Source organism: Neurospora hispaniola (assembly GCF_033458365.1).
Source record: "Neurospora hispaniola strain FGSC 10403 chromosome Unknown B0T23scaffold_3, whole genome shotgun sequence".
NCBI lineage: Eukaryota > Fungi > Ascomycota > Sordariomycetes > Sordariales > Sordariaceae > Neurospora > Neurospora hispaniola.
The window spans coordinates 276,990-302,554 of record NW_026944408.1 but is presented as its reverse complement, the minus strand read 5'-3'; the positions used below and the strand labels follow the sequence as shown (position 1 = coordinate 302,554).

At 51.1% G+C, this 25,565-nt stretch overlaps 8 protein-coding genes and 1 non-coding gene across 9 annotated transcripts; 4 read left to right on the top strand and 5 right to left on the bottom strand.

The window, feature by feature from the left end:
• Positions 1–172: 172 nt before the first annotated feature.
• B0T23DRAFT_314113 (major facilitator superfamily-domain-containing protein) lies at positions 173–2,369 on the bottom strand (the record flags this gene model as incomplete). Its single annotated transcript, XM_062834784.1, has 3 exons — positions 173–581; positions 708–1,968; positions 2,063–2,369. The coding sequence occupies 3 exons, from the start codon at positions 2,367–2,369 to the stop codon at positions 173–175; spliced, it is 1,977 nt and encodes a 658-aa protein (XP_062693596.1).
• Positions 2,370–4,661: 2,292 nt separating this feature from the next.
• B0T23DRAFT_102906 (uncharacterized protein) lies at positions 4,662–6,449 on the bottom strand. The gene is made up of 2 exons (XM_062831725.1): positions 5,802–6,449; positions 4,662–5,735 (listed from the first exon to the last, which is right to left on the bottom strand). Exons 1-2 carry the CDS (start codon positions 6,301–6,303, stop codon positions 4,768–4,770), a joined length of 1,470 nt encoding a protein of 489 aa, XP_062693595.1. The 5' UTR covers positions 6,304–6,449; the 3' UTR covers positions 4,662–4,767.
• Positions 6,450–6,916: 467 nt separating this feature from the next.
• On the bottom strand, positions 6,917–9,395 carry B0T23DRAFT_376003 (uncharacterized protein). Its single transcript, XM_062836924.1, has 4 exons — positions 9,060–9,395; positions 8,325–8,996; positions 8,136–8,283; positions 6,917–8,065 (listed from the first exon to the last, which is right to left on the bottom strand). Exons 1-4 carry the CDS (start codon positions 9,225–9,227, stop codon positions 7,359–7,361), a joined length of 1,695 nt encoding a protein of 564 aa, XP_062693594.1. The 5' UTR covers positions 9,228–9,395; the 3' UTR covers positions 6,917–7,358.
• Positions 7,006–7,098, top strand: B0T23DRAFT_t159. Its single transcript has one exon. It is a non-coding gene; the product is annotated as a tRNA-Asp (tRNA).
• Positions 9,396–11,326: 1,931 nt separating the features above from the next.
• B0T23DRAFT_376001 (glycoside hydrolase superfamily) lies at positions 11,327–13,156 on the top strand. Its single transcript, XM_062836923.1, has one exon. It carries the CDS (start codon positions 11,609–11,611, stop codon positions 12,857–12,859), a length of 1,251 nt encoding a protein of 416 aa, XP_062693593.1. The 5' UTR covers positions 11,327–11,608; the 3' UTR covers positions 12,860–13,156.
• A 797-nt stretch (positions 13,157–13,953) lies between these two features.
• B0T23DRAFT_439479 (uncharacterized protein) lies at positions 13,954–15,517 on the top strand (the record flags this gene model as incomplete). The annotated part of the gene is made up of 3 exons (XM_062840687.1): positions 13,954–14,469; positions 14,571–15,317; positions 15,403–15,517. The coding sequence occupies exons 1-3, from the start codon at positions 14,342–14,344 to the stop codon at positions 15,515–15,517; spliced, it is 990 nt and encodes a 329-aa protein (XP_062693592.1). The 5' UTR covers positions 13,954–14,341.
• A 180-nt stretch (positions 15,518–15,697) lies between these two features.
• Positions 15,698–18,198, bottom strand: B0T23DRAFT_102839 (uncharacterized protein). The gene is made up of 3 exons (XM_062831724.1): positions 17,631–18,198; positions 17,182–17,553; positions 15,698–17,077 (listed from the first exon to the last, which is right to left on the bottom strand). The coding sequence occupies exons 1-3, from the start codon at positions 18,084–18,086 to the stop codon at positions 15,863–15,865; spliced, it is 2,043 nt and encodes a 680-aa protein (XP_062693591.1). The 5' UTR covers positions 18,087–18,198; the 3' UTR covers positions 15,698–15,862.
• A 1,862-nt stretch (positions 18,199–20,060) lies between these two features.
• Positions 20,061–21,026, top strand: B0T23DRAFT_102829 (uncharacterized protein). Its single transcript, XM_062831723.1, has 2 exons — positions 20,061–20,586; positions 20,661–21,026. Exons 1-2 carry the CDS (start codon positions 20,244–20,246, stop codon positions 21,008–21,010), a joined length of 693 nt encoding a protein of 230 aa, XP_062693590.1. The 5' UTR covers positions 20,061–20,243; the 3' UTR covers positions 21,011–21,026.
• Positions 21,027–23,143: 2,117 nt separating this feature from the next.
• On the bottom strand, positions 23,144–25,514 carry B0T23DRAFT_452272 (uncharacterized protein). Its single transcript, XM_062841139.1, has 6 exons — positions 25,028–25,514; positions 24,681–24,952; positions 24,451–24,621; positions 23,889–24,380; positions 23,697–23,819; positions 23,144–23,636 (listed from the first exon to the last, which is right to left on the bottom strand). The coding sequence occupies exons 1-6, from the start codon at positions 25,167–25,169 to the stop codon at positions 23,370–23,372; spliced, it is 1,467 nt and encodes a 488-aa protein (XP_062693589.1). The 5' UTR covers positions 25,170–25,514; the 3' UTR covers positions 23,144–23,369.
• Positions 25,515–25,565: the final 51 nt, after the last annotated feature.

Genomic DNA, 25,565 nt, shown 5'->3' with positions numbered 1-25,565 from the left:
AGAAAATGCGTCGTGAATGTTGAAAGGTGCGTGTGCATCGATCTGCCTGGGAGTTCACAGTGTCGCTCCTGGCTCAGCAGGAAGAGCCGTCCAATCCTTCGTACCTACCTATACGTAGGTACCTACTTCGGTTCGTAGCGTTCCTGTTTATTTCACTCCTCGTTCAAACCCCTCATCCATTTTGATTCCTCCCTGTCGATTGCGTCGAGTTTCCATGTCCTCTCCCGCTCTTCTTCCTCACAGCTTCCCCCGACGGCGGTTGAAACCCCAAGTCCACCGTCTTCAAAACACTCTTCACCTCCTCATGAACCCGCATTGTACTTCTCCCCTTCTCTCCCTCCACCACCGCCCCAGAGCCTTCATTCTTGGTCCTCACCGTAGTCGCAGCCGACCCCTTCCGCGACAGCTTCTTCTTCTTACTTCCACTTTTCGTGCTTCCAGTTGCCCGCGTGGTGTGCACCACTCCCACCTCCAGATCCTGACTTGCCGTTGTCAATTCCTTCTGCTGTCCCCTTTTTTGTTCCTTGTCCCCTCCTTCTCCACGACCCTTCATCCTTTCCCCACTGCTTCTCCTCCTCCTCCTCCTGTGCCTCGCCACCAACAGCTGCACCCCCCAAACCCCCCCGGCAACCACCACCCCGAACCCTGCCAACGCCACCCCCAACCAAACGGCCATCCTCATCCCCTCCAGCCTGACGCCCACCAACACCTCACTCGTCTCGCTCAACGCCGGCCCGGGTTTCCTCCCGTTTCTCTCCACCCCCGCGCGATCCCCGGCTTTCACCAGCGCATGCTTATGGATACTCCCCGCCAGCCCCAACCCGCAGCTAATACTATAATTGACCACGGTAGCCACCAAACTCGCCGCCATCCCCTGCTTCTCCCTCGGCAGCTGCTCACTCAACAGGATAGTCGCCGCTGGAAAACTCAGGTTCATAGCGCCCGGCATGAGCAACACGGCGACAAAGGTATTGGCCCAGTAGGTCTGATGCAGTGGCGTCAGCGCCAAGAGTAAGGTCCCCAGGAAGAAAAAGAACATGGCGATGAACATGATGAGCGAAACGGACACGCCTCGCCGTAAGAGGTAGACGGTTAACAAGGCAAAGAAGATCCCTGTGGCCGCGACGGGGGAGGTCTCGAACGAGGTGAAGAGGGCTGAGTGCCCGCGTAGGTGCTCGAGAAAGATGTAGAGGTAATATACCCAGATGCCGTGGGAGGACCAGCCGGTGAAGACGATGGCGAGGACGAAGGCGGCGTGGGGCTGGAGACCGCTGCCGCCGCGGAGAGGGACGATGGGGTGAGTGGCGAAGCGCCGCTCGACGCAGACGAAAGCGAGGAGGGAGAGAAGGCCGAGGACGAGGAGGGCGCGGATGTAAGGAATGTGCCAGCCGACGAGAGGCGCTTGGTTCAGGGCGAGGTTGACCAAGACTAGGCCGGTGACACCGGTGATGGCACCGAGTGTGTCGAAGGTGGGCTCTTGTCGTTGTTGGCTGCCTTCGGTTTCTGCCTTGGTGTTGTGATCAAGGTCTCGCCCCGCCACCATGGAGGTGGTCAGTTCTGCACTGCTGCGGGCAGAAGGGGACTCGGAAGAAGGCAGAGGAATGATGAACCACGACATCATGACCAACACGGCGCAGGTCATGGACAGGAACCAGAAGCACCAGTGCCACGAGAGTTTCTGGGCTACAAGCGAGGAGAGAATGGCGCCCGCCGCGGCTCCTGATGGCCCTGCTGCTCCAAAGCACGCAAAAGCGAGGTTCCGTTTCAGTCCGATGGAGAGCGTCCGTCCGATGATGGCTAAAGCATTGGGGATGATCAATGCTGGACCCATACCCTGAAAAGCTCGGCAAGTGCTGAACCATATTAGATTGGTAGGGCCGCATGAGCCGCAGACTAGAGACCAGAGACTGAACCAGGCCCAGCCTATCATCACGATGAGCTTGTGGCCGTGTATATCACCGAGTCGTCCTGGGGGGTTGTCAGTTAATCAGTCGCTACCTCCTCCTGGCGGACGTTGATGTCAAGCTTCATGAGAGGCTATGAGGTTATTGGTTGGGCTTACCAGAAGGAAGCATAAAAGTCCCGACAGTCATGCTATACGCTGCCGAGAACCAGCTGAGGTTTCCATAGTCATGGATGTCAAAGTACTTGGCAAGGATGAGCATGGGAGCAACAGTCTGGTTCATTGCAGCCAGGGAGAGGAACTGAGCGAGGCATAGAACAAAGACGAGCACGACCTCGTGGATAAGGCTCAGTCCAGTGCGCTTTCTCTGTGGTGGCGGGATCCCGGCCGACGGGGCGATGGTTTCATGTTTTCTTTGAGCCATAGTGGCCGCCCGTGGTTTTGTGTATCGGTCACTTGTTGACATGTTAGAGGTAACTGGTGATTAATGTCGCCCAGGGGTTGATCCTGACCTGGACGATTAGAAATCAGGAAAATGAGTGCTCACTTATATCAAGGAAATGCACCGTGAAGGAATTCAAGAAATATGCAAAATTGGTTTCCCACTTTGAGCGCCGCACAGGGGGGGATATGTGCATAGCAGAACCGATCCTGTACGTTGAAATGTACCTCTACGCAAGATAGAGTGGTAGGCAATACCCCCGACTTTTCACTGACTGGACAGACACATCTGTTGGTGCAAAAGTCCTTACGGAGTGCCCCGTTCTGCCCTGACCAGCGGTCAAAGAGGAGATCCCTTGGGTAGGGCCAATCTCTCGAGTTTCCACGGTATCGGGATATAAATGTGGTTGATGATTTTCCGTGTTGCAGAGGCATTTTTCGGAAATGCAATTTGATCTGCAGAGTTGCAACAGCCAAGCTCTTCGTTCCTGGGCGTTAACAAGAACATATGGACCTCGAAAGCAGGCATTCGGTCTCTCCTCAGTAGTCTGGTCGCCAGTTACTAATGCGATGCAGGTGTTGATTGAACCGAGCCCGTCTATCCGAGGTTTTCCTCCTTCTACTCGTTAGAAGCTGTTATTTCTCGTCCATGATAGGCTTACCTGGTGTTCGGAACTTCGGGTCCGCGGCAGCCCGATGAGAATGGCAGTATTCGGGTTCAGAGAGGCCGAGGTAGGCATGTTAAGGCACAGGTAGTTCAATGTGCTCGCGCACCACTGCAAACTCATTAGTCATGATGCCTGCTATCCCGTACTGCGAAGGGTCGAGCTATTTCTCGCGTTAGTACGCAGAAGAGATTCGCGTAGTTGAGCAAAAAGCTAGAGGTAGGTATCGCTCTTTAAGCGCCAGGCAGGGTGCAGACATCTGACAGAAATATGTACATGTCTCATTGGCACGCATTTGCAGGCGAATACACTTGTCCGGACTACGGCGTTCAGGAAGGGATACCTCTTGGCCAGCTTCGCGAGTTTCTCCGGTAGACGCCTTGCATTTGGTTACCCAGAGGTAGTAAGTGCGGGCCACGACACGCGAGTCCGTTAGACAGCGAGCTCGCAACCCGGGTCCAGAATATGATAGGCACAGGAAGACGTACAAATAGAATATTCTTCCGACGTGGTGGAACTCGAGGGTATGCAGAGGTAACCAACAACCAACCGTCGAAGTTGTAGCTAGCCTAATCCACAAGGTTTATCGTCCTGTTCCACGACTTCCGCGTCAGTTAGTGTGAACCATCCTCGCAGAGACTTGTTCAAATAAACCGATATTCGCATCTCCTGCACGAGACCGGAAACTGCAACACCGGAAAGATCTGTGAAGTGTGATGATAAAGCTCCCATCCCGATTGGTCTACTGATTGCGAACCTGAACAACTGGAAAGCTGTCAACGAACTTTTACGCTTCCTACTCAGGACCGAACTGCCGAGGCTTAAATGACGTTTCCCCCATTCCTAGTTTGAGATGAGGGCCCATCCTATTGTTGGGCTACGGTAACCAATTTGATGGGGCGCCGGGTACTTGACGAGTCTGACTGCGTTTTGGTCATCATTTCCAATCAAGGTCCGCCAAAGCGCTTCATTGCGTCTAATCGAGGTTCGGCTAGGTAGGGAATAGGTAAGGATCTGGATAATTTGCAGCAGCTTGCTCCCAGTATTCGTGATGACAGTCTGACTTTGGTCGTAGCTAATCTTCCAGTGTCTGTTGCCCTGTTGAGCTTATATGCGGAACAGCTTCGTAATCGGGAGCATTGGTCAGATGGAAGGGGATCAGATTGTAGCGAACAGTGTCGCTGGCTTCCTCGCGAACGGTAGTCGTATTCGGGGACGGGATCTGGATTTGCGGCTGTTGCGATCTCGACTTGTGACAAACCCTTTGTGGAATTCTGTAGGCATTCTGTTAGTCCATATTTGTCCCATAGTTATGGCCGTGGAGACGGGATGAAGAGACCTTTTACTTAGGGTATGGGAGGCAGGTCGCAGGCTGGCGACGCCTAGGTCCAAGTGCCTAATCCTGGGTCGTGATGGGCTCCATGTTCGCAACCATGGCTTCTACCGAATGGGGGCATGTCAATTGAAAAAACGTATAAGCAATTAACGAGAATCAGAATTTTGGCGCAGGCAACAGAATGATGTACGAGGAAGAAATCGAATAGCATTCGTCGGTCTTCAACTCCAGGTTCCGTCCTCTGTTCTTAGGTACCCGCTGCTTGTTCCCCACCACGCATACCCAGCAATAAGTGCTAAGCTCAAAAGTCACTCATGCATACACTATCCTGCAAAAGCTACATGTACTCTTAACCACCACATCCGCGCACATCTGTTAGGGTAGGTACCTCTTAACCCGCCTGGGGCCACCTATGTACAGCACTAAAAGCCCTGCTCCCCCCTCCACTTCCCCTCCCACCCCGGGAAAAACGGACTCTCCTCCAGGGTCCCGACCTCCCACTCCCTCGGCACCCACCCCTTTTCAACCTGCTCCTCCGCCCATTCTTCACAAGCCCTCATGGCCACCTGCCTCACATGTTCCTCACACTTGTACTCCATCAACTCCTTTTTCCCCTCTCTCAACACCTTCGCCAACAACCGCGGCACGTACTTCTCCTCCCTCATTTCCTCCAAGTCCCAAAAGATCGCCTTGAAATTAAACACCACGGCTCCACTAACCGGCATCCGCCTCAACGTCTGCGCATCGCATCGCAGCTTGATATCATTTGACGTCACTTGGTCCTCCCTGCCCTTGAATGCTGAACGCGTCCATTCCCCTGAAACAGAGTCAGGATCAGGCGAGGTATGAAACGCTTCCCAGTCCTCTAGACCCCACGAGCAGCGGCTGACGGGCGATTCGGTCGATAACTTGCTGAACCAGCGATCCATGGAGAACGCCATCTTGGATTCATAGTCCGGTACATGCGTATGGATGGACTTGAGCGGGGCGTCGCGGTGTTGAGAGGCGTACCAGCCTACGCTAGAACAAACAATAGCAGCGCGGAGGTAATACAGCCCGTCGGTCTCGTTGCGCATCATGATGGCGTAGTCCTCGGGGACGTTATCAAACAAGACTTGCAGGGGGTCGGTTTGTAAGAGGTGGGTGGTGGTGGAGAGGAGGTGGTTGTGGAAGAGGGTGTGGTCGGATGATAGGGAAAAATGCTGCGGGTATCGGTTGCAGAGAAAAGAAAGGACCATCTCCATTAGTTCGCGGCAGGCGTGTGAAGCGCATGGGTTCTGGAAGAAGATCTTGGAGCCGTGTTGGGCGAGTAAGGCGCGGCGGGTGGCCATGGTGGTGTGGTAGGAGGAGGTGAGCTCGACCCACCAGTCTGGATCGTATTTCATGAGGGCTTCAAGTGTCTTGTCAGTACTGATGTGGCCTAGGGGGGTTGGAAGGGAAACGGGGGAAAACTAACCCATGTGCTGATGATATCCCCAGCGAAAAGGTCGATAAGGCCGAAACTTGGCTTTGGTTATGTCCCAGTCTGCCGAAACGGGGTGCGGATCGCGGACACCGCTCAGGGCGGCATAGTCGGGGAAACGTCCGAGTTTCTTGATATCCTGGGTCGAGAAACCGGTAGGCGTGTAGAAGCCATCCCTGGCAAAGTCGGGGATTGTGACTGTTGGCAATGCTTGGGACTTGAGCATCTCAGGTGTGATGGCTTGTACATCTGCCTTTTCAAATCCCGGGAGCGTAGCGAGGACATGTCGTCTTGAAGGAGGGAATTGTGGGAGGTACGGCAGATCTGGCTTGACTTTGTTTTTTTTATCTTTGCTGTTTGAGATGCTAGCCTTTCGCTCCCTTCCTTTCCATCTGACAGTCAAGAAGCGTTGTAGCGTGAAGAGGATCAGACAGACTATGACGCCTGCCACGGATATGTGGGCGGTCGAGACACCCAGAATCTGAGTAAACAACATGGTTTCAAAGGTGTCGGACGTCTGAAGTGTTGAACTGTTCGGTGTTGCAGCAAGACGTTGAGGTCATCAGTACCTGTAGGTAAGATATATCTCGGTGACCTGGAAGATATGTCGTCCACCCCGCAATGCCGCCAAGCCATGCTGTATCAGTGTCGGGTATCGCCATCAACCACCCAGCAACATCCAAAGCATCGATGTTCAGCTGCGGCAAGTACATCATGGGTTCTCCCAGACCTATCATATGCCGTTCCGGTTCATCCCTAACCACTATCGGTCTTTTTGTGCGACCAGTCTAGACCATGATTGGGGAACCGATCCGGGGGATTTTTGCGTGTAAGTGATGAGATACGGGTGTCGATAAGATAGCTCTGAACTGCAATTCTGCAAAGGAGGGATGGGACGGGAATGAGGGGTTGATAGAGTTGCATGAATACCCAGAGATAAGAAGACTTCTCAATCTGGTAATGGAATTGAATGCCGCGCAGATGTGAGTAGACATGGGAAAGAGATTTTCGTCAATGACAACAAGTTAGAATAGTTAGAGTATCTCTGGAAATCGGATCTTGTTTGACAGAAGGACGTTGAGAATGCCAACATGGGAGGTGCCAGAACGGGAAATTGGATAGCTCGGCACACACTTATAGGGGCACCAGCTGGGTTTCCTTGCAACAATCAGCTACGGCAGGTGCCCACACCTGCGAGTCTTCCGTAGTATAGTGGTCAGTATGTGAGCTTGTCAAGCTTGAACATCAGTTCGATTCGCTCGAGACCCGGGTTCAATTCCCGGCGGGAGAGACCTTCTTTTTCTTTTTTTTCTTTCCCTGTACCTACTACTGCTTTATTCATATCACGCTTGTCTTTTTTCTTTCATTGAATTGAATCACCATTTCTTCTTTTCTCTTCGTCCCAGTTGAATATTGTCAATCCATGATTGCGAACATATCACTCAATCGATCCCCCAAACGCCTTTCCCAACCAAATATCCACATCATGACATCCAACCAATCCTTTTCCAATTGCAGCAGTCAATCCATTCCCAAGTCAACTTCGATCCGTCAGTTCAACGGCAATATTCTCAACCCATTCGGAAGCACCATATCATCCGGTCCCTTATCATTCACAAACGACAGGCTGATCTCCTGCAAATCCGAATCATCCACCATGACCGTGCCCTTGCCCCTCGCCTCCCGTGTGAAATGCGACGCCGCGCCCTTATCCGCCTTTTCCACAGCCCCGTAAATCAAATCCGCCACCTCTTCCCGCATCCGACAGCTCGTGAAAATCGGACTGCTCTCAATCTCCTCCAGCAACTCCCGCTTCTCGGTCCCCCTTTCAATCTCGTCAATGACGCGCTGCACGTCCTTGGCGGTAATGGTTGCAGGCGGCAAGACGCCACGGCTATTGTCGCGATGGGGCCATTGCACGTCGGCGAGCTTGTGTAGGAACAGGATGACGGCCGCCATGCCTTGGGCCAGCAGAACGGCGCGCTCGTGCGGGGACAGGCCGAGGAAGATGCTGGGTTCGGTAGACGAGTGGGAGAGGGAGTCGTCGACGAGGATGCGCTGGTGCACGCCAAAGGTGGCTTCGAGGATGCGCACCAAGAGGTTCGGGTCCTCGAGCACGGACGAGACGTCGCGCAGGTTGAAGAGCTGGACGGCTTTGGCGTAGAAGTCGGGCATGATGTCGCGCACGTCGACGCCGTGGAGCTTGCGGGCGTGGCCGGTGTCAACGTCAAAGTAGGTGGATGCCAATTCTGCTGCGACTTTTTCGTTCGATTTCATTAGCTTTTCTTTTCCTTTTTGATTCTCCAGATTGGATTGGGGAATACTCACACTCGCTCGAAACACCAGCCGAACACCTCTGCGCAGCCGCAAACGCCCTCCTCACCTCCTTGGACTCCTTCAACCCCTCCAACGTCTTCTTCACCAATTCTCCATACCCCCCTTCCTCCACCCCCGCCAACTCCTCTCCCCAGGCCGGCTCTCCTCCCCAATCTTGCTCTGACTCCCCCCTCCACCCACCAAAACTCTCACCACCTCTCTTTTTTTCCCACCTTCTTCAACCTCCCTATCATCTAAATGCAACACATCCTTCCGATCCGAGCCCCCATACCCAAACCCAAAACTATACCCAAACCCACTATCCCTCCTCGCCTGCTCCAACACCAACCCGCTATCCACGCTCTTCAAAAGCTGTCCCCACTTCTTCCCAATCGTATCTTCAAACCGCTTATGTACCAAGTCCCGCAAGATATGCGCCACAGCCACTTTCGACATACCCTTTTCCTGCGCAGACTTGATCCAGTCCATCTGCACCTGACTTACAAACTCATCATATTTGGTAAACAGCAACAACACAGGGATATGCGTGGGTACGATGCCCGAGAGGTGGTCAAAGAAGTATTGCTCGACAGCCGATATGGGGCGGTCGGGGTCGGCGGACGAGACGCAGTACCAGATTGCGTGGAGGGGTGCCGTGGTATCAGAAGAGGTATGGGCCTTGATGAAGTCGGTGACGATGCGGAGGGTGGCGTAGGCGAGGATGTACGACGGGTCGTCTTCGCCTGATTCGGGAGGAGGAGAGGGAAAGAAAAAGTTGGGGGAGGAGAAGATTTCGACGCGCTTGTTTTGGCCTTGCAGGTCGAGGGGGAGGTTGATGTCGTGGGTGGCGGAGAAGGCGTCGGAGACTAGTTTCTGTGGGAAACGATAAAGAGTTAGTGATGATAATGGAGGTGGGAATCAATGCGACAGACGAACCTTTTCAAGATCAACACCAAACACCCGCGAAAATAGCTCCTGCTTGGTTGACTCGGGGTTTCCCAAGACCAAGACGCGGAATTTGGGACATGGCGCAAGGAACTCGGACGGCGGCGTCAATTCAGCGGATTCGGTATCTTTACCTCTAGAGGTAGTTTCTTCGCCCATGGTGATGTATGTTCAATCGTTGTTGTTCTGATTGTGGCTGTCAAAGTCGGTAGCAGATATGACAGTCAGTCAGTCAGTCAGTCGTGCTTGATTACCCCCAATACACGTTTCAAAAGCATCGCGGTCCTATCCCATCTTTATTTATTTTGTTCAACAGTAAGGTAGGTAACCTTCTAGAATCTCCCGGGTTGCGAAGATACGTACAAGGCAAAGTTCCATTGGGTGGTGGTATCTTTCGTCGGGGTTGGTGGTGGTCTGATGACGACACGCCACCGTCACGGTCACACCACGAACCACATTCTCGTCCCATGTGGGTGAGGCCATTCGACAGAGGGGAAGCCATAGGAATGATAGGGCTTGGAGGGCCGCTTTTTTACTCGTCGTACATTGTTTTGGGATTCATCAGTGGTCTGGTCTTTTAATCGATTTTGTATCGTTCGTTTTTATTTGGGTCGCGCATCGCCAATGGGTTGTCGCGACCGACCGAGATTCATGCAGTGTGCAGGTTTTGGTAGCCAACGAAGAATGCAGAATGGGAGAAGTGCCAGCACTGCACTGCAGCGCATCGACAGGTTCAACACCAAAAATAATGCGATGAGGTACAGCTGTCTGCAAAGCTGCCAACTGCACAGCAGGTGGAGATAGGGATCTCTCGCTGTCAGGGCAATGCTGATAGGGCTGATTTCGACTGTTCGTTGTTGTTGTTTCTGTCGGTGTTTGTGAACTTTACCAAGACGGCATCAAGATCGACCTCGATTTCCGTCAAAGACAAAGACACCGACTGCAAGTCCTTACCTAGAGGTATTCTTTTTTTCTTCTTCTTCTCATTTTGCTCATTGTCGACGGTCGTCTGGAGTCAGGACCTGCTTCAGTGACTGGCTGCATCGCGGCGCATATGGACAAGTATTCCAGCGTCAGCCATCAATATTGCAGCATTTAGAGGCAGAACAACGACGACAACAACCACAACATCAACAACAGAAAGTGTTGACGAAGGAAGCCGTCAAGCAACACAATTGACCAAAAGAACGTTGACCGAAAGAAGGGGGGCCAAGACAACGGACTTTTTAAGGAGACAGAGGAGATTTGTTTCATGGACCTGGAACCCCCGACCGGCTTTTCGCATCCGAAGAAAGGCTCAAATCATCGAAGCTGAGAAGAAGTGGAAGCACAGACCAGGAATATCCACAGCAAGCGCTATTTTTGTAGCACTGGGAAATGGAAATGGTCTCCAGGTACCGGACGCTAGGCTCTCCCGACGCCGGCTGGCCGGGGGACATCTCAGGCCCTGCCCGTGACTGCAGTGGATCTCTGGAGCTGGATTGGATTGTCGAATACGAACAAACCAGAAACCTCTTCATCTCGTTCTGCTGTTCGGGTCTTGGTTCTTTCCCCTTTGTGTCCTGGCACCGCTTCTTTCCTTCCATCGAGCCTAGTACACTACACCACTACTGCGTACATGTACGAACGGGTATAACCGCCCAAGACATCGACTCAAGCTAGTGACCATCACGGGATGAACCAACATAGGGGTCATCACCATCAGTGAACTCACTTGACACTAGCGCACAGTCTGGACTCGCAGCAGAACCCCAAGATTCAGGATCAGGCTCGTGTTTTCGATTAGACGCCAAAAAGCGAAAGGACGATCGGTGGGGTGCGCCATCAGGAGGCCACTGCCGGGCGGGCCAGTGGAGGAGCGCCATTACATACCTTACGGGTATGGGGTGCTATGGGGTGCTATGGGGTGCCAAGACGGCGTGGCTGTGTCAGATTCACGGACCAGACGACCCAATCAGATGGCCCATAGCCGCCCCTGAATGAATGAATCCAAGTCAAGGACTCACTGAGAAGGGAACTCGACGAAGGGAACATGCGTATGTACTGGTAATTTCGGCCCATTGGCTGACCCACTGTTCCATTCCTCCAATCAAAGTGCCTTTTTGCTTCCGTGACCATTCCAGTTGCCGGTTCAGTTGCCAGCCAAGGCCGCAGCACAGTGCCAATTGTTGTTTCTCCTGTTCCGTCTGTTCCTGCGTTTTGCCCGTCAACTGAGTGTGATGTGTGTGGGTGGATGCATCTTCAGCTGAAGTGAAGGGATCCCATCCGGGCTCTCCTTTGTTCGTTTCTTTTTTTTCTTTCTTTTTCCCACTCCATCTTCATTTTGCATTTTTACCCTTCATTCCCCTTCCCGCACATCTTCCTTCCTTCCTCTTCCAATCCCCAACTATCCATCCAGCATCAGACCAGTCCTTGTAGGACAGACATTCGTTATATTGCCTGGATATCTATAATAATACGAACCGCCACTCTTTCCCCCGAATTAGAACAACCGCCCTCTCGAGCACCTTCGATTGATTATACATACGTAACCACACACAATGCGCGCTTCCGAACTCCTCGCCGGCGCCGCCGCCCTCCTCGCTTCCGGCGTGTCCGCCGAGGCCTACCTCGGCTTCAACTCGGGTAACACGCTCCCCAGCCGCGAAGCCAAGTTCAAGAAGGACTGGGTGCAAGAGTTCACCACGGCCCAGAACCTCAAGAACTCCCCCGGCGTCTTCAACGCCGTCCGTCTCTACACCAACATCCAGGCCTACTCGCAAACCTCGGAGCCCATTGAGGCCTTTGAGGCCGCCATCGAGACCAACACCAAGATCCTGCTGGGTGTCTGGGCCTCGGGCACCAACACCATCGAGCCCGAGATCAAGGCCCTCCAGAACGGCATTGCCAAGTACGGCAAGAAGCTGACGGACCTCATCATCGGCGCCTCCATCGGTTCCGAGGACCTGTACCGTGTCTCGGTCACGGGCATCCAGAACAAGTCGGGTGTCGGCGCGGGCCCCGCCGAGCTCGTCAAGTTCATCTCCGACTGGAAGAAGGCCTTCCAGGGCACCGCCATTGCCAACGTGCCCATCGGCCACGTCGACACGTGGGACGCCTGGACCAACGGCACCAACAAGCCCGTCATCGACGCGGTCGACTGGGTCGGTGTGGACGAGTACCCCTACTACGAGAACGGCAAGGGCAACAACATTGAGAACTCTGGCTACCTCTTCGACCGCGCCTACGATGCCATTGAGGGCGCCGTCGGCGGCAAGCCCATCTGGGTCACGGAGACGGGCTGGCCCTACGTCGGCCAGACGTGGGACCAGGCCGAGGCCACCATCAAGAACCAGCAGTACTACTGGCAGGAGGTTGGCTGCCGCAAGCTGTTCGGCAAGGTCCCCACTTTCTGGTACAACCTCCGTGACTCGAACCCGGACAACGAGATGAAGTTCGCTATCACCGACAACCTCTCCACCACTCCCCACTTCGACCTCACCTGCCCCAAGACCTTCAAGACCACCCCCAAGGCTTCTTCCGGCTCCAGCGCTTCTGCCACCTCGGCTGCTACCGGCACTGGTGTCTCGTCTCCTTCTAGCATGGAGTCTGGCTCTTCCAGCTCCGGCTCTTCGGGTTCTGAGTCGTCGGGCTCCCCTTCCTCCGGCACTGCCTCTTCTTCCGAGCCCGCTACCGTTACCGCCCCTGCTGAGAGTGCGGTCGCTACTGGCTCTGCTACCTCGGTCAAGGGCGTGTCGGCCGCTGCTGTGGCTGGCATGACCCTTCTCGTTGGTGTCTTTGCTATGCTTTAAAGAAAGAGGTGATTGATGTCAACAAATGATATAGATGGAATGTGTCAGGGAAAGCTAAAGTTGGGATTGCATATAACTGGGCTAGGTCATGTTAGTTAGGTAGACAAGAAATAGAGAAAGGCGATTGCCAAGTTGGTTATCATGTTTTGTGTATCTGTTTGTCTGGTGATGTTGGATATGCGCTTGCATCTGCTGTAGCTTGTCGTAGCTCGTAAACATCTGTAGAGACAATGAACCAATGCAGTCATCAATCAGCAGTAAAGATCCCGCCCTTGCGTTCGTGATACTTCACCCCATCAATGAACTGAACGACAAACAACGTGATTCACCTTGGAACCACTAGCTCCATTCATTGCCGGCGCCAAGTCCAGTTCAATTGCCAACGGACCCCCCGGCGTTGCCGCTCTGCCGCCGCTCCGCCCGCAACAACGCAGCGCCTATCAGTCAACAAAGCGTCAGCTGCTTGCTTTCATCAGTGGCTCGCCCCCCGCCCGTGGCTTGAGGTTGTCAGTGGCTGTCCGCCAGCCAACGCTTCACACAAATGATGTTGGCGATTAGGAAGATCACCTCGATCAAAATCCAATAACGAAACAAACAGTGGAGAGAGCCAAGTAGCTTTTTGTAGTACGACGGGAGGACGGTCAGATGTTGTTTGCGATTTTAACCGGGCTGGGGTCCCGGGGGGAGGTGATCAGGTTAAAAGCAAGCATGGATGGCAGAGCACAGCAGGGTGAGGTGTGGTGTGGTGTGGTGTGCTGAAACTTGACACTCAAAAAAGGATGGACGGGATGCGCTCCCTCGCTTGGGTGCCCGGTGAGGTGGTGAGGTGGCTGCACGATCAAAAAGCACCTTACAGGGTAGGTAGGTTCTGTTAGGTGCTATGGGTTTTACTAACTGTTTGACTGTGTCTTCTGCAGATGAAATGTTAGTGCTTTTACTTGATGCAAACCCGACCACTGCAGCGGCAGCGGCAGCAACTCCGTCATCTAGCGTATCACCTGGGCCCGGTTACGTCATTGACCTACATCATAGGTAGCTGTAGGGTCCATCCAGTCCCTGCCCAGGCAGGCATCCATCCATCCATCCATCCATCTCCCGGGACCCTGCCGACACCTACCTACCTACCGGTTGATGATCAACAAAAACCTTTACATCAACAAGTTTGGTTCTTCTGCGCTTGTCGTTTGTTGCCAAGTCCGCAAGATAAATATTGGCAATCGAGATCCTGCAAAGTTTTCTTTTTTGTTTTTTTTTTTTCTTTTTGAACCATCTATCCCGAACCATCATCGATCGTCTGACCTTTCCCAACGCATCTATCCGTCCATTTTCGCTCGAAATCCACATCCAGAAAGAACAACAACACCAACACCACCCTAAAAATTTCCTATTTCAGACATCTCCATCCATCTATCGCATACCACACACAACACCCACCAGAGCCACGACGCTCCATACTAGCCAGACAGAAACAAATCCCCAAGAATGTCAGCCCAACAACCAACCGAACGCCCTCAACCCCCCAAATCCGAAGGCTACCGACACGGCACCGCCCAAGGGAACATAACCCCATCCTCCAATTTGAAGCCCACCATCACCATGTCCATGTCCATGTCCCCTCACTACACCCTCCCCACCTCCAAAGCCGGAACCCCTCTAAACTCGGCCCCCGGCACGCCCACCGCCAACCTCTCCAGCCTCTCCCTCTCAACAGCAACAGGCTACCCCCTCCCCGTCCCCCCCGCGGCCCAATCCGCATGCTCTCCGAACACGCCGTCTCCGACACCCCGCTTACCTCGGACCCCTACGGCACTCCCTCCGCCGCTTCCGGAGGAGACTACCTCTCCTACCGCCGCCCCACCAACGCACAATCCCAGCTCCCCACCGCCGAACTACGCAGTAACCTCGCTGCCACTGCCGCCACCGCCGCAATGGGCGCAAGCGGTGCCGGCGCCTGGGGCTCCTCGCGCGGAATCATTGGTGGGTCTGGGCCCGCGAATCCTCGAGAGGCAAGGGAGACGCAGTACGTTTCTGCTTCAAGTTTGTCTGCTGCTGGGTCAAGGAATAATAGTAGCACGGCGTTGAGCGGGATGGTGGGTTCCTCAAGGGGTCATCCACTGGCTAGGGAGAACTTGCAGCAGAGCGAAGCCAAAACGGAAGGAGAACAGATGGCGCCGTATGGAGAAGGGGAGGTGGCGCGTGCTGTGGAGGGGCAGGCAAGGAAGAGGAATACCAAGAGGCGGGAGTCGATGGCGCAGGGGAAAAAGCCGAACTTGAGTTTGGCGCAATTGGGAGAAGGAGAGGGAGAAGGACAGGGAGAGGGAGAGGGAGAGGGAGAGAGTGATCACCATGGAAGAAGAGAAAGGATGGGGAGCGCGAGTCAGAGGGAGGCTAGTGGTGAGAGGCATGGACGGGTGAGGGGGGAGGTCAGTTTGGAGCCTTCGGAGGCGGATCTGGAGAGGTAAGTCCTTTAATTTTTTTTTGTCCCCTCTGATACCTATGTAATCGGAATGACGACAGTGCTAACGGAAATGGTGTCGATACAGAAAAAAGATGCAGCAGTCTTGGAAGAGAGAGGAGATCAAGCAGGCTAGAAAAGCAGGAAAGGATGTCGACGGGACGAGCGGGTTGAGTGGAAGACAGCCTAGGCCTGAAGTATAAAGGAGTGTCCTCCATCAGAGTGCGGTTGGAGGGGTGTCGTTTTGGTGTTGAAACCTTAGACTATTAGACGGACGTTGTTTTAGATGTGTGTGCGTTTTTATTCTTTTCTCATTCTAGATTGGTGTGTTTTGGATTATCGACAGAAGAAGTACACTGAAGATGGTTGTAAGATATGGTAGAAAGATAATGTTCATTTCCCACTTTACATTCGACTTTTGTACCCGACCAATCGCGACGAGACAAATGACGTGGAAACAGGCTGTTAATGATTTCAAATGTCTTTCCGTTACCTGTTATCCCTTCGAACCCTCTGTCCAAACCTGCCAAACATCCGCTTGAGCCTTCTCATAAATGTGGCAGCACCTCCAACCAGCTGGGCATGACAAAGACGCCGTATGGCATGTGTCGGAGGCTGATGAAAGCTTCAACATTAAGATAGAGCCGGCCAAACATGACAAATAACAGTAGGAAATAAAGGGGCAATTGAATAATCCCTAGCTCCAACAACAAAATCCATCCAGCGAGAATCGCACCATTCCGTGGGTATACTAGCTGATGGGGTCCGGTAAACTTCCTGAGGAAAATTGTGAGCACACGTACGAGTACCATGCCAAGCCCTATGACAGTACTTGCCAAACTCACAACCCTCCATGCCTGGCACTCAACTTTGGTGGGAAAAATATAATTCCAGGCAGCCATATGAATTCCGCCATTCAACCCAAACAACGCCGCAATCAGTAAGGAGTTCTTGCTGCTAATATTGTTGTTGGTCAAGAGGGCCATTGGAGTGGTTGCTACACCAAATGTTGGTATAGCTAGCGGCGCATCAATCATAGTTTCATTATTGTTAGCATTGATCTTCGACATGTAACTTGAATCCTGAAGCATTGGATCGTCATCCCCCTCAAAATCGTCAGGCATGTCGACAGGATCAAGTGGATGATGTACATTGACACTATAGAAGGCGCGCCGATACTTGAGCATTGGATATCGACAGCGCCGTTCCTTCAGACAGACATCCTCGCAGTTGACATAGGGTTGAGGGCTTTGCAATGGCTTTCCGTCGAGAAGCACAATCTGCCTCATGACCCTTTCTGCGCGAAGTTTGTCTTTTCGTGAAAGATAACCTTGTCTGTGGGGGGAGGTAATTGCTCTGAACGCTTCTGCTCTGCGCAGTGAATACCATCCATGATATGTAACTGGTGGTGCAAACACTTTTGCGAATCCGAACCCACAGGGAAGCACCATCCCAGTTCGATCGGGGTCCAGGAGTGACTTAGGACTGTTTGGATCAATCCAAGTGACTTTGATTGGATTTCCATCAGGATGGTAGACAGGCATCAAGGCTGGGCTTCCGGGTTCGTCAAACGGAAGCATCTGCTTGGTGTCACCCGACACGGCTATCGTCGAAGATTCGTTTTCAGGTCTCCGCTCTGGGTAGAGACAAGCCACAATATTGTGGGACTCGCAAAATTGTTCTTGAACCATCAAGGCAAGGGCATCCTCAAAATCCTCTGTGGGAAGCAAAACGCAGGATGAAGGTGCAATATCCAATGGTTTCTAGGGCTCAGTGTTAGTGATAAGATCATTCAAGTGACATTTGGAAATTGACCAATGAACCGGCATATTGCGTTGTAAAGCTTTTCAACATCTCATAGACTTACCTTGAACCAAGCGGCGTACATTAATACCGAGAAAAGAGCATGTGCAAAGGTATGGACTTCGAGCAGGGGAACTGGAAGTCCATGGCATTTGCGGACAGTGCATTGGATGACCATCCAGCATAGTTGACCAGCGGCTAAACACTTCTGAAAAGTATTTGCCTTGCTTTTGCCTTCAACATCACCAGCAGTTTTGACCAACAGGCTCAAATGTCCCAGTTCCGCAAGAAGGCGGATGCCATCTGGAGAGAGTGACACATCGCGTGGCAGACGGCGGGTCGAAAAATGGGCAGAACGTGATGGATGGATATCCTCGATGGAGACACGAAAACCACCCATAGTAGCAAAATAACAGAACGTGTCATCGATTGATGTCTTCTCAAAATATGATGGTGTTAGAGCTGTATAAACGACTAAAGGAGGGACTTGCACAAAAGAGCAAAACAACCTACCTCATCAGGATCAGAAAATCCTGCGTTTCTGCGCCGGGAGATAATGTCTCTGAGATCATTATAGAGAGATCTGGCGTTCATGTGCTCTTGGATCGCTGCGTATAAGAGCAGTTCCGGAGTGAGGAGTGCGTCTATGGCCAAAGTAATCTTGATCAAGCTGAGCCATGAAACACTGACCAAACCGAGTAAAGAACGGCTTCGTACTATTGGTACGTGCGGATGTATAGCTGTATAAATGCACGCTAGCATCGTAAGCAGACATGTGAATAGTATGTCACCAGTTCCTCTAGTGTTGGGTGAAGCCACCCATGGTGGAGCAGTTGCTGTCGAGAGAAACCCCGTGTCGTTTCGGTGGTTGCGGATGGTGTCGAGGGTGCTAGTGTTCTGGGTTTCCGTATCGCCTCCAAGTACAGTACGTACAATGAAGAGAAAAGGAATGATGTGAAGAGCAAACATGATGACAGAATCGGCAAGATGAGCTGTTGGTACTTTGCAGCAGCGCGAAAGCGATCGTAAATTCAGGTTTTTTCGCGTGTTCAGTTGTGCGAGCGTTGAAGCTAACACGAGGGCTCAATGACTTTGATCCACCGGCTACCGCATCTTTTAATACGACACAGCAGACTCATTGCTCTGGTGGACGTCGTAGCCTGACCTAGTACCTATGTTTGGGAGGGCAAAGGGCTAAGGTCGTGAACACGTCAATGGCAAATCACTGTTCGGCCGTAACGAATTGAATCTGTCCCCAAACTCGGTCCTGAGCCAGCAGTCGGTTTGGGGTGATTGGGGTGGGCGGAGTCGCTGATGACCGATGTATGGATGGGTTGATAAATTGGGACCAGCCACAACCGCTACCAGTGAGATACAATGACCAGACACCATCACAACTTGGCGTGGGGAACAGAATACAGCCTTTCTGACCAGCGTCCAGATGAGCGAATCAGGACTTTGGCTTTCTTCTGGAGGTGGCTAGCTGGAAACGAGGGGACCGTATTGTTGTTGATGGTGCATATGTATTGAGGCCCGAGTCAGGTTAATTTGCGTTTTTTTACCGAGTGGCGTCGAGTGATGAACAGAGAGAGGGCTCGAGGCGGCGGGGGAGTGGGCGTGAATCGCCGAATCATCGGTCAGACTCAGGCATGATGAGAAAGTGTGAGGGTCATGGAGCCTGCTTCTAGCCCTTGTGAGTCTTGCTGCAATCGTGCTGCTCGGTTACCCATTGCTTGCCTGCTTCAAAGTTTCATGTTGGGGCCATCAGGATATTGCACAAACTTAGCTGGTCTGGGAAGCTCATGGTTGGGCTCAGCTCCGATAGATCCAAATGGCCGAGGTCGACTGACGAAGGTGCAAAGTGCAGTTGTGGGTGTGGAAAGGCGACCAGACCGCCAACAAAGGGCTTTTCGTCGAGTCTACCAAACAACGGCACGATGCAGTGTCTGGTCGGCGAACTAAGCAGCAACAATTCGACGAGTCCCAATCATAGGCAATGTTTGACAAGATGATTCACCGAGCCGCTGTTACATCGCCGTCCATTGCTCAACGGGATATAAGTGTCGCGGAAAGAGTTGCGGTCCCAGCTGAGTGGACGTGTGTGAAGATGGTACTTAGTCGAACGAATATTGACTGGTCGCCGGTCGAGATTTGGGGGCCGCCGAGGGCCAGGACGGGAGGTTCACATCTGGGGAAATGCATCCAACGAGTCAGTAGGGCTTTCTAGACATGATTGGCCTCAACAACCAACACAGACCTTCATAGAAGCCGTCGACGATGAAAGAGAATGGTGGCAAGACAGCATGTCTGAGCGACGGCATGAATCCGTTGGTGGTGTCGGAGAGAGAAGATTCGGTGGTGGAGGCGTCTCAATTTCCAGTGCTGTCCATCATGCGCGCCAGCCTAGAAACCAGTTGCGAAAGTGCGAGCGAGAACGGAGTGATTTGGTTTACCAAAAATGGAAAGTGCCACTGGTGTAAGTGCGCTGGATGCTTGTCGCCGGGTCTTGGCAATGTCACCCTCTTGGTGATGTGATCCTGGCCCGTGCATACCGCCAAAGAAAAGAGGAATTTTGGATCCTGTGTTTCCAGACCACAAACCACCGCATAAATCAAAGCTTGACGCAGTCCGGCGCATTGGCATCTTGTTCATTATGCCTGCCCTCAAAGATGAAGATTAGAGGCCAAAGAGAGAAAGGAGATAGCCGAAAACTGGGTCCCCAAGAGAGATGGCGTTCATGTCTTTGCGTCACGATCTAGAGGTACCTAGAAGTTGACTCTTCGGAACGGCGTTGCCCGAATAGGTACTCACCATTGTCGTGGTTTCAAAGAGGGGGGTTCTTACTACCAATACAGCGGCACGCGGGGTTGTCTGCGAGGACACGAGCCCTAATGTACGCTGTTAGGGCTCGCCTCGCTACCTCATGCAAGTCTTGCGAACAAGTCAAACCTCCCGAGCCCACGAACGCCTGTTATAAGTTACTACTTCCAACATCTCGACACCTCTAAATCCAGACCCCGGCACTTTTTTGGGGGTAAATACCTTCCCATTCAATCATTCCCAAATATCCAGAACCAATCGACCCCCAAATACCTACCCCTGAAAGCGGCAATCATCAGACCCAAGATGCCTCCAGCTCCGGCTTCGGCTCCGGCTCCCCCTCGCCGTCCAATCCCAGAGGAGCTCAAGAATGTTTATCTCATGATGGCCATCCAAGAAGCCCCCGAGTCCACCATCCGAACCGTTCTTCGAGCTCTCTGCGGAGACGCGGACTACAAAGCACGAATCATGACTCTCATGTTCAACAAGAAGCTTCCACTCAAACCTGAAGCCACCACCACGGCCGCTGAAGCCTCCACTAGCACTTCAGGATCAAGAAAAAGAAAGGCTCCCAACACGGAGATCTGCATCCAATGTGACGAGCCCTTCGAAGAAGGAGACAAGAGCGTAACGTGCAAGCATCATCTGTGTAAGTCTTACACACCCAGTATGCCGTCCAGGACAAGTGAGATGCGAGACTAACGCGAATTCTATGCACAATAGTCGACATGGAACTAGACGAGGACGACGAGACTTGGCTCGAGATGCCCATTTTTCCAGAGGAGATAGCGGAAACTCCGTTCTACCGCAAGGAAAACCCACAGGGCTTTGTCTTTCCTTGCTGCGGTACAAAGGGAAGCCGAAGCAGGGTGAATAGGGGATGCACGATGGGGAGACATCGGGCGGCGGATGGGAATAGGACCAAGTATCCCGGGGATATCAAGGAGAGTTCTACCGAGGAGGAGGACGACGACGACGACGAAGAGACGGACAAGGATAGTGAATATCCGGAGGGGCGAGTTGAACGTAACGAGGAGGATGGGATTAAGAACGCGGAGGGTTACGGAAAGTAATGGTCACTCTAGAAAGCGACCTACAAAGCTATTACATTGAAAGCATGAGTTGGTGATAACAGTGGCTGGGTAAATGCAGCAATTGCCTAGAGCTAGGATTCAATGCTATAGGGTAGTATAAGAGTCCATTGCAAGTATGAAAAGAGCCACTCGATCGGTCTTGTTTGCGCAATGTTGTCAATGATCCCGTCTTGATCCTGCACACTGGAAGAGATGGGCGACCAAGGGTTAGACTTAGGGGAAAGGATGCTGTGATGTGGGGGCACCCGAGCCGCCTATCAATCGATGCCACCCTTTCACTGGGATGGGATGCAACCTGGAGGCTCTGCCCACTCGATGTCGTCTTTTCTTCCTAGACCACCAATGTTGTCAAGTCTGTCCTCTTTCAACGACATCCCCATATAACACCATTACTAGGTACGTTTCTTCAGTTGCTGTCTTGATTCGTGCTTGGCTTTACCTGGAGATAAGGCATAATGTCGAACTCGGAGTCATGGAAGTGAATCATGCAATCACTTGGAAAGCCTTGACTTGCATCGAACTGGGTCACTTATGTTGACACTGTAACAGAACTCATGTTCAATGCCCCCTAAAACCGGCATTTAACCCGGACATTCCAGCGAGGAAACAGCAAACACTGGACATCTGATGCCTACTGCCACTGCCACATCACCTCGGCTGCCTGCCGTCTGCACCATCAGGTACCATAGCGCGCCAGGGGGGTTTTGGAAAATGATCACCTGTATGATTTTACACTTGTGAGATATGATAATTGTAAAATGATCCTACGATGATATTGGGTGTAAAATATAAGAATTCTATAATTCCACTTATACTATATAGGTCAATTTTAAATAAATTATTTATTAAGCCCAAATATTTTTAAAATTGATAATTTTATCTAAATGATTATTTACTAATTATATTTAACTTAATGTAAAAAGATGATCTTCTTATCTTAATTATCTTATCTTCCAAAATGATTTTGAAATGGGGATTTATCTTTTTACTACTTATTAAATTTAAATAAAAAATCGAATAAAGATATATTTATTTATAACAAATAGGATTATTTTTCCATTAAATTTAAATTTATATATAATTATCTTCGAAGAATATAACTATTTTATACTAAATAATAAATAGAAAAAAAGAAAAAGATATTTAAATACTATGAAACCCTGATAGTAGAGATTTATAATACCTAGTATTTTCTACTTTATTTTTTACAGTTAAGTTTTTTTTTTATATATAAGACTTCAACTACTTAAAACTTTTCAAATAGAAAAAACTTGCCCTCAACTAAAATTGAACTAACAATCTTGGAAAAGGTAGTAAGAATAAAAACCATTAAGCCATTAGGTTAAATAATTAAAAAAACATTTAAATTTCTTTACTTATATAAGTAAGTAGAAGTAAAATAATAACTATAAAATTATCTACTAGTAATATAAAAATATAAAAAATAATTAAAATATTTAAAATTAATTTATTAAGTAGGGCAAAGTTAGATTATAACTGTAAAATTACTTACTAAATATTTAAAAATAAGAAATTATTCAAAATATTCCAAATTAAAAATAATCCTCAATAATAAAATATCTTATACTTTAGCTAAAACAATTGTTCTTTCCAAAATGAACTTCTTAGTAAAAGATTAACTTAATATAAAAATTAAACTTTGAAAGTTAAAAATTTTTTATACTTAGAAAATAGAATTTATACTAAATTCACCTATAGTATATAAGACTAATTGTAAAAAAAACCATAGTAGGAATGATTTTTACAATTATATTATTTTATAAAGAAGACTGCTACTATGAATATGATGATTTCGTTTTTAAGAAGATATTGAGTATTATTTTATAATAAGAAAATAAACCCTCTACGGGAAAACAATCCAATTACATCGAATTGATCCCGCGGATCATTTTTACAGATACCGTGTGCGCGCTATGGTAGGTATCTTTCATTCATCGATCCACTTTTTGCCGATACTGCCCATCGACGGAACCAACCCCTCGCTCAGCCATCCCGTTTGGCAGCACGGTGCCTAGGCAGGTACCTATGCGGGAAGAGTAGGTACCCCGCTCAATCTTTCCATTCTGACCTTTCTTCCTTCCTACTTTCCTTGACAAGTTATTTTGTTTGTCAAGGCCGGATTGCAACATGGAAAATTTTGACTGGGGTTTGTTTTTTTGGTCTTTCCTTGTCATGTCACCCATCAACAGGATCCAGCAACTTCTCACCATCCGCTTGTATCTAGAGGTAGGTAGAGGCACCTCTGTCTATGGCTGCTACTGAACAACGGTGAACAAATAAGCCCAGACAGTACCACAACCCGTCTTGCCATCCCTCATTAAATCTCGAATCCACCAGCCAGCTCCATGATCCGATCCGGATCAATCTGGTCCCTGATCCTCGCCAACCGCGCCGCGTTCTCGTTGCCGTACAGCTGCTCCGGCGTGGCGTCAAAGAGCGAATAGTTGGGGTAATAGGTGAAGGCTTCACTGTTGTAGATACCGTCGTTGCTAGCCACCCTCTTGAGCGTCTCCACAGTCTGTTTCATGCGGGCGTACCAGAAGTCGTCGTTCTCGGGAAGGGACCACGCAAAGTAGATGAAGAGCTGGGACAGGTTAGCTTGGATGTGTCACAACAGATGTGGGTGACGTTATGGGTGACTTACCGGAAGAGGAGACTCGGTGTGCGGGAAAGCGCTCTCGGTGGCGTGCTCTCCGTACTTGGTAAAGGGCTCAAGGTCGTAGCTGACGGTGATGCCGCCGTGGAGACTCATGATCTTGCCAATGTCCTGATGATATATCACCAAGGTTAGTCGTCTCTCTTTCTATAACTATGCTTCAGAAGCACAGCTACTCACATCAGTCTCTTGCCTGACGGCTTCCAGGAAAGTCTGCGAGAGCTCAGAAGTCGCAAAGGTGATGAAAGCGCCGCGGATATTGGTCAACTCGGGAACCTGCGCAGGAATGCTCTGCACAAAGCTAACAAAGCTTTGAGACTGGACGGTCTTGACGAGCGGCGTGATGTTGTCAAACAGCTCAAACGAGGCCGGCTTATCAGGCCCATCGTGGAAGAACAGGACCTCGGCAGTGGTGCCCAGAGGACCGCCGTCAAGGGTGGTGATGATCTGGGTCCGGGGATCCTTGTTCAGGTACGAGAACTGAGAAGTGGCATTGAGAATCTGGTCGACAGCAGTGGTGGGATAGATGCCGAGACCGCCGTACACCTTCTCAGGCTGCTCATGGGTGTAAAACTCTGCCGAGGTGACGATGCCAAAGCGGTTGAGACCGCCCTTGAGGGCAAAGTAGAGGTCGGGGTTCTCGGTCTTGGACACTCTGGTGATGGTTCCGTTCTGTTTGGGCAGGGTGTGTTAACTGACATTCGTCACACTACCTAGGGATCAACCATGGTATTGAACTCACGGGAAGGACAAGCTCATAGCTCTTGACCGTGTCACAGGTCATACCATACTGGCTCGTCTTCCAGGAGTATCCACCACCGAGAGTGAGGCCACCAACGCCCGGGCCGGGCACTCTTCCTCCGACGACATTCCTGCCGGTGCCGTCCAGGGCCTTGTACACGTCGGTCCAGATCTGGAACACTGTTAGTTACCGGTCTTGGATCAATAGTATAACCATCCGCATCCACTCACGTTACCAAAGCCAATCTCGGCGACGCTCGTGTCCGCAGACAGCTTCACTTGGTTCAGTCTCTTGAGCGAGATATGTACACCCTTGGTGCTGGAGAAACCTGGATTCGAAGAGTGACCACCAGACTGAACGGCAAAGGGGGTCTTGGTCGCGCCAATAATTTGCAGCGCAACCGACACATCCTCCGCAGACCCAGGTGCAAAGACACACGATGGCTGTTCGTCGGACGACCAGAACCAGTGGGCAGTAGCCAGAGTGAAGGAGACGGCCTGGACTGTACATGGAATTGGATGTAAGTATTCCGTTCACGGTGTGAGACACTGGATTCGAGGGGAGTGAGACCACTTACGCGGATAGATGACATCGCTGGTATTCGAGATCTTGGACTCGATCTCTTTGCAGATGGGTGTCCAATCCGTGGGAAGGATTGCTTGTGCAGTACCGACAACCGCGGCGGCAACAGCCGTCAACAGGCTTATGAGGCGAGCCATGTTGATGCTCACGAGACGAAGGAAGAATCAACCGCTGATGAAAGGTCCGTCAAACACGGTGACTTGCACTGACCGTCTCCTTGCCTTGACGATTCTCAGATCGCGACTCGGCCAGCGAAAAGGGGGGCTCCTATCTGTTCTGGAGGCCGAAAGCTGAAGAATACCCCATCAAGCGAACCATTTGACTTGGCAGACTGGACTGAACTCTGGAGTGGACGACTCAGAACGATATCCAAGAGCCCTTGTCCTTGCTCTGTGGTTTCTTTGCACCGCAGCCGCTGTGGACCTGCTCCGCTTTCGTTCATGGCGGGAGTTCTCCATCTTTTCTCTTTCTTTTTTTTTTTTCCTCATCTTATCATCACCTTCCTTTCGGTCCCGGATTCGATTCTGATCACT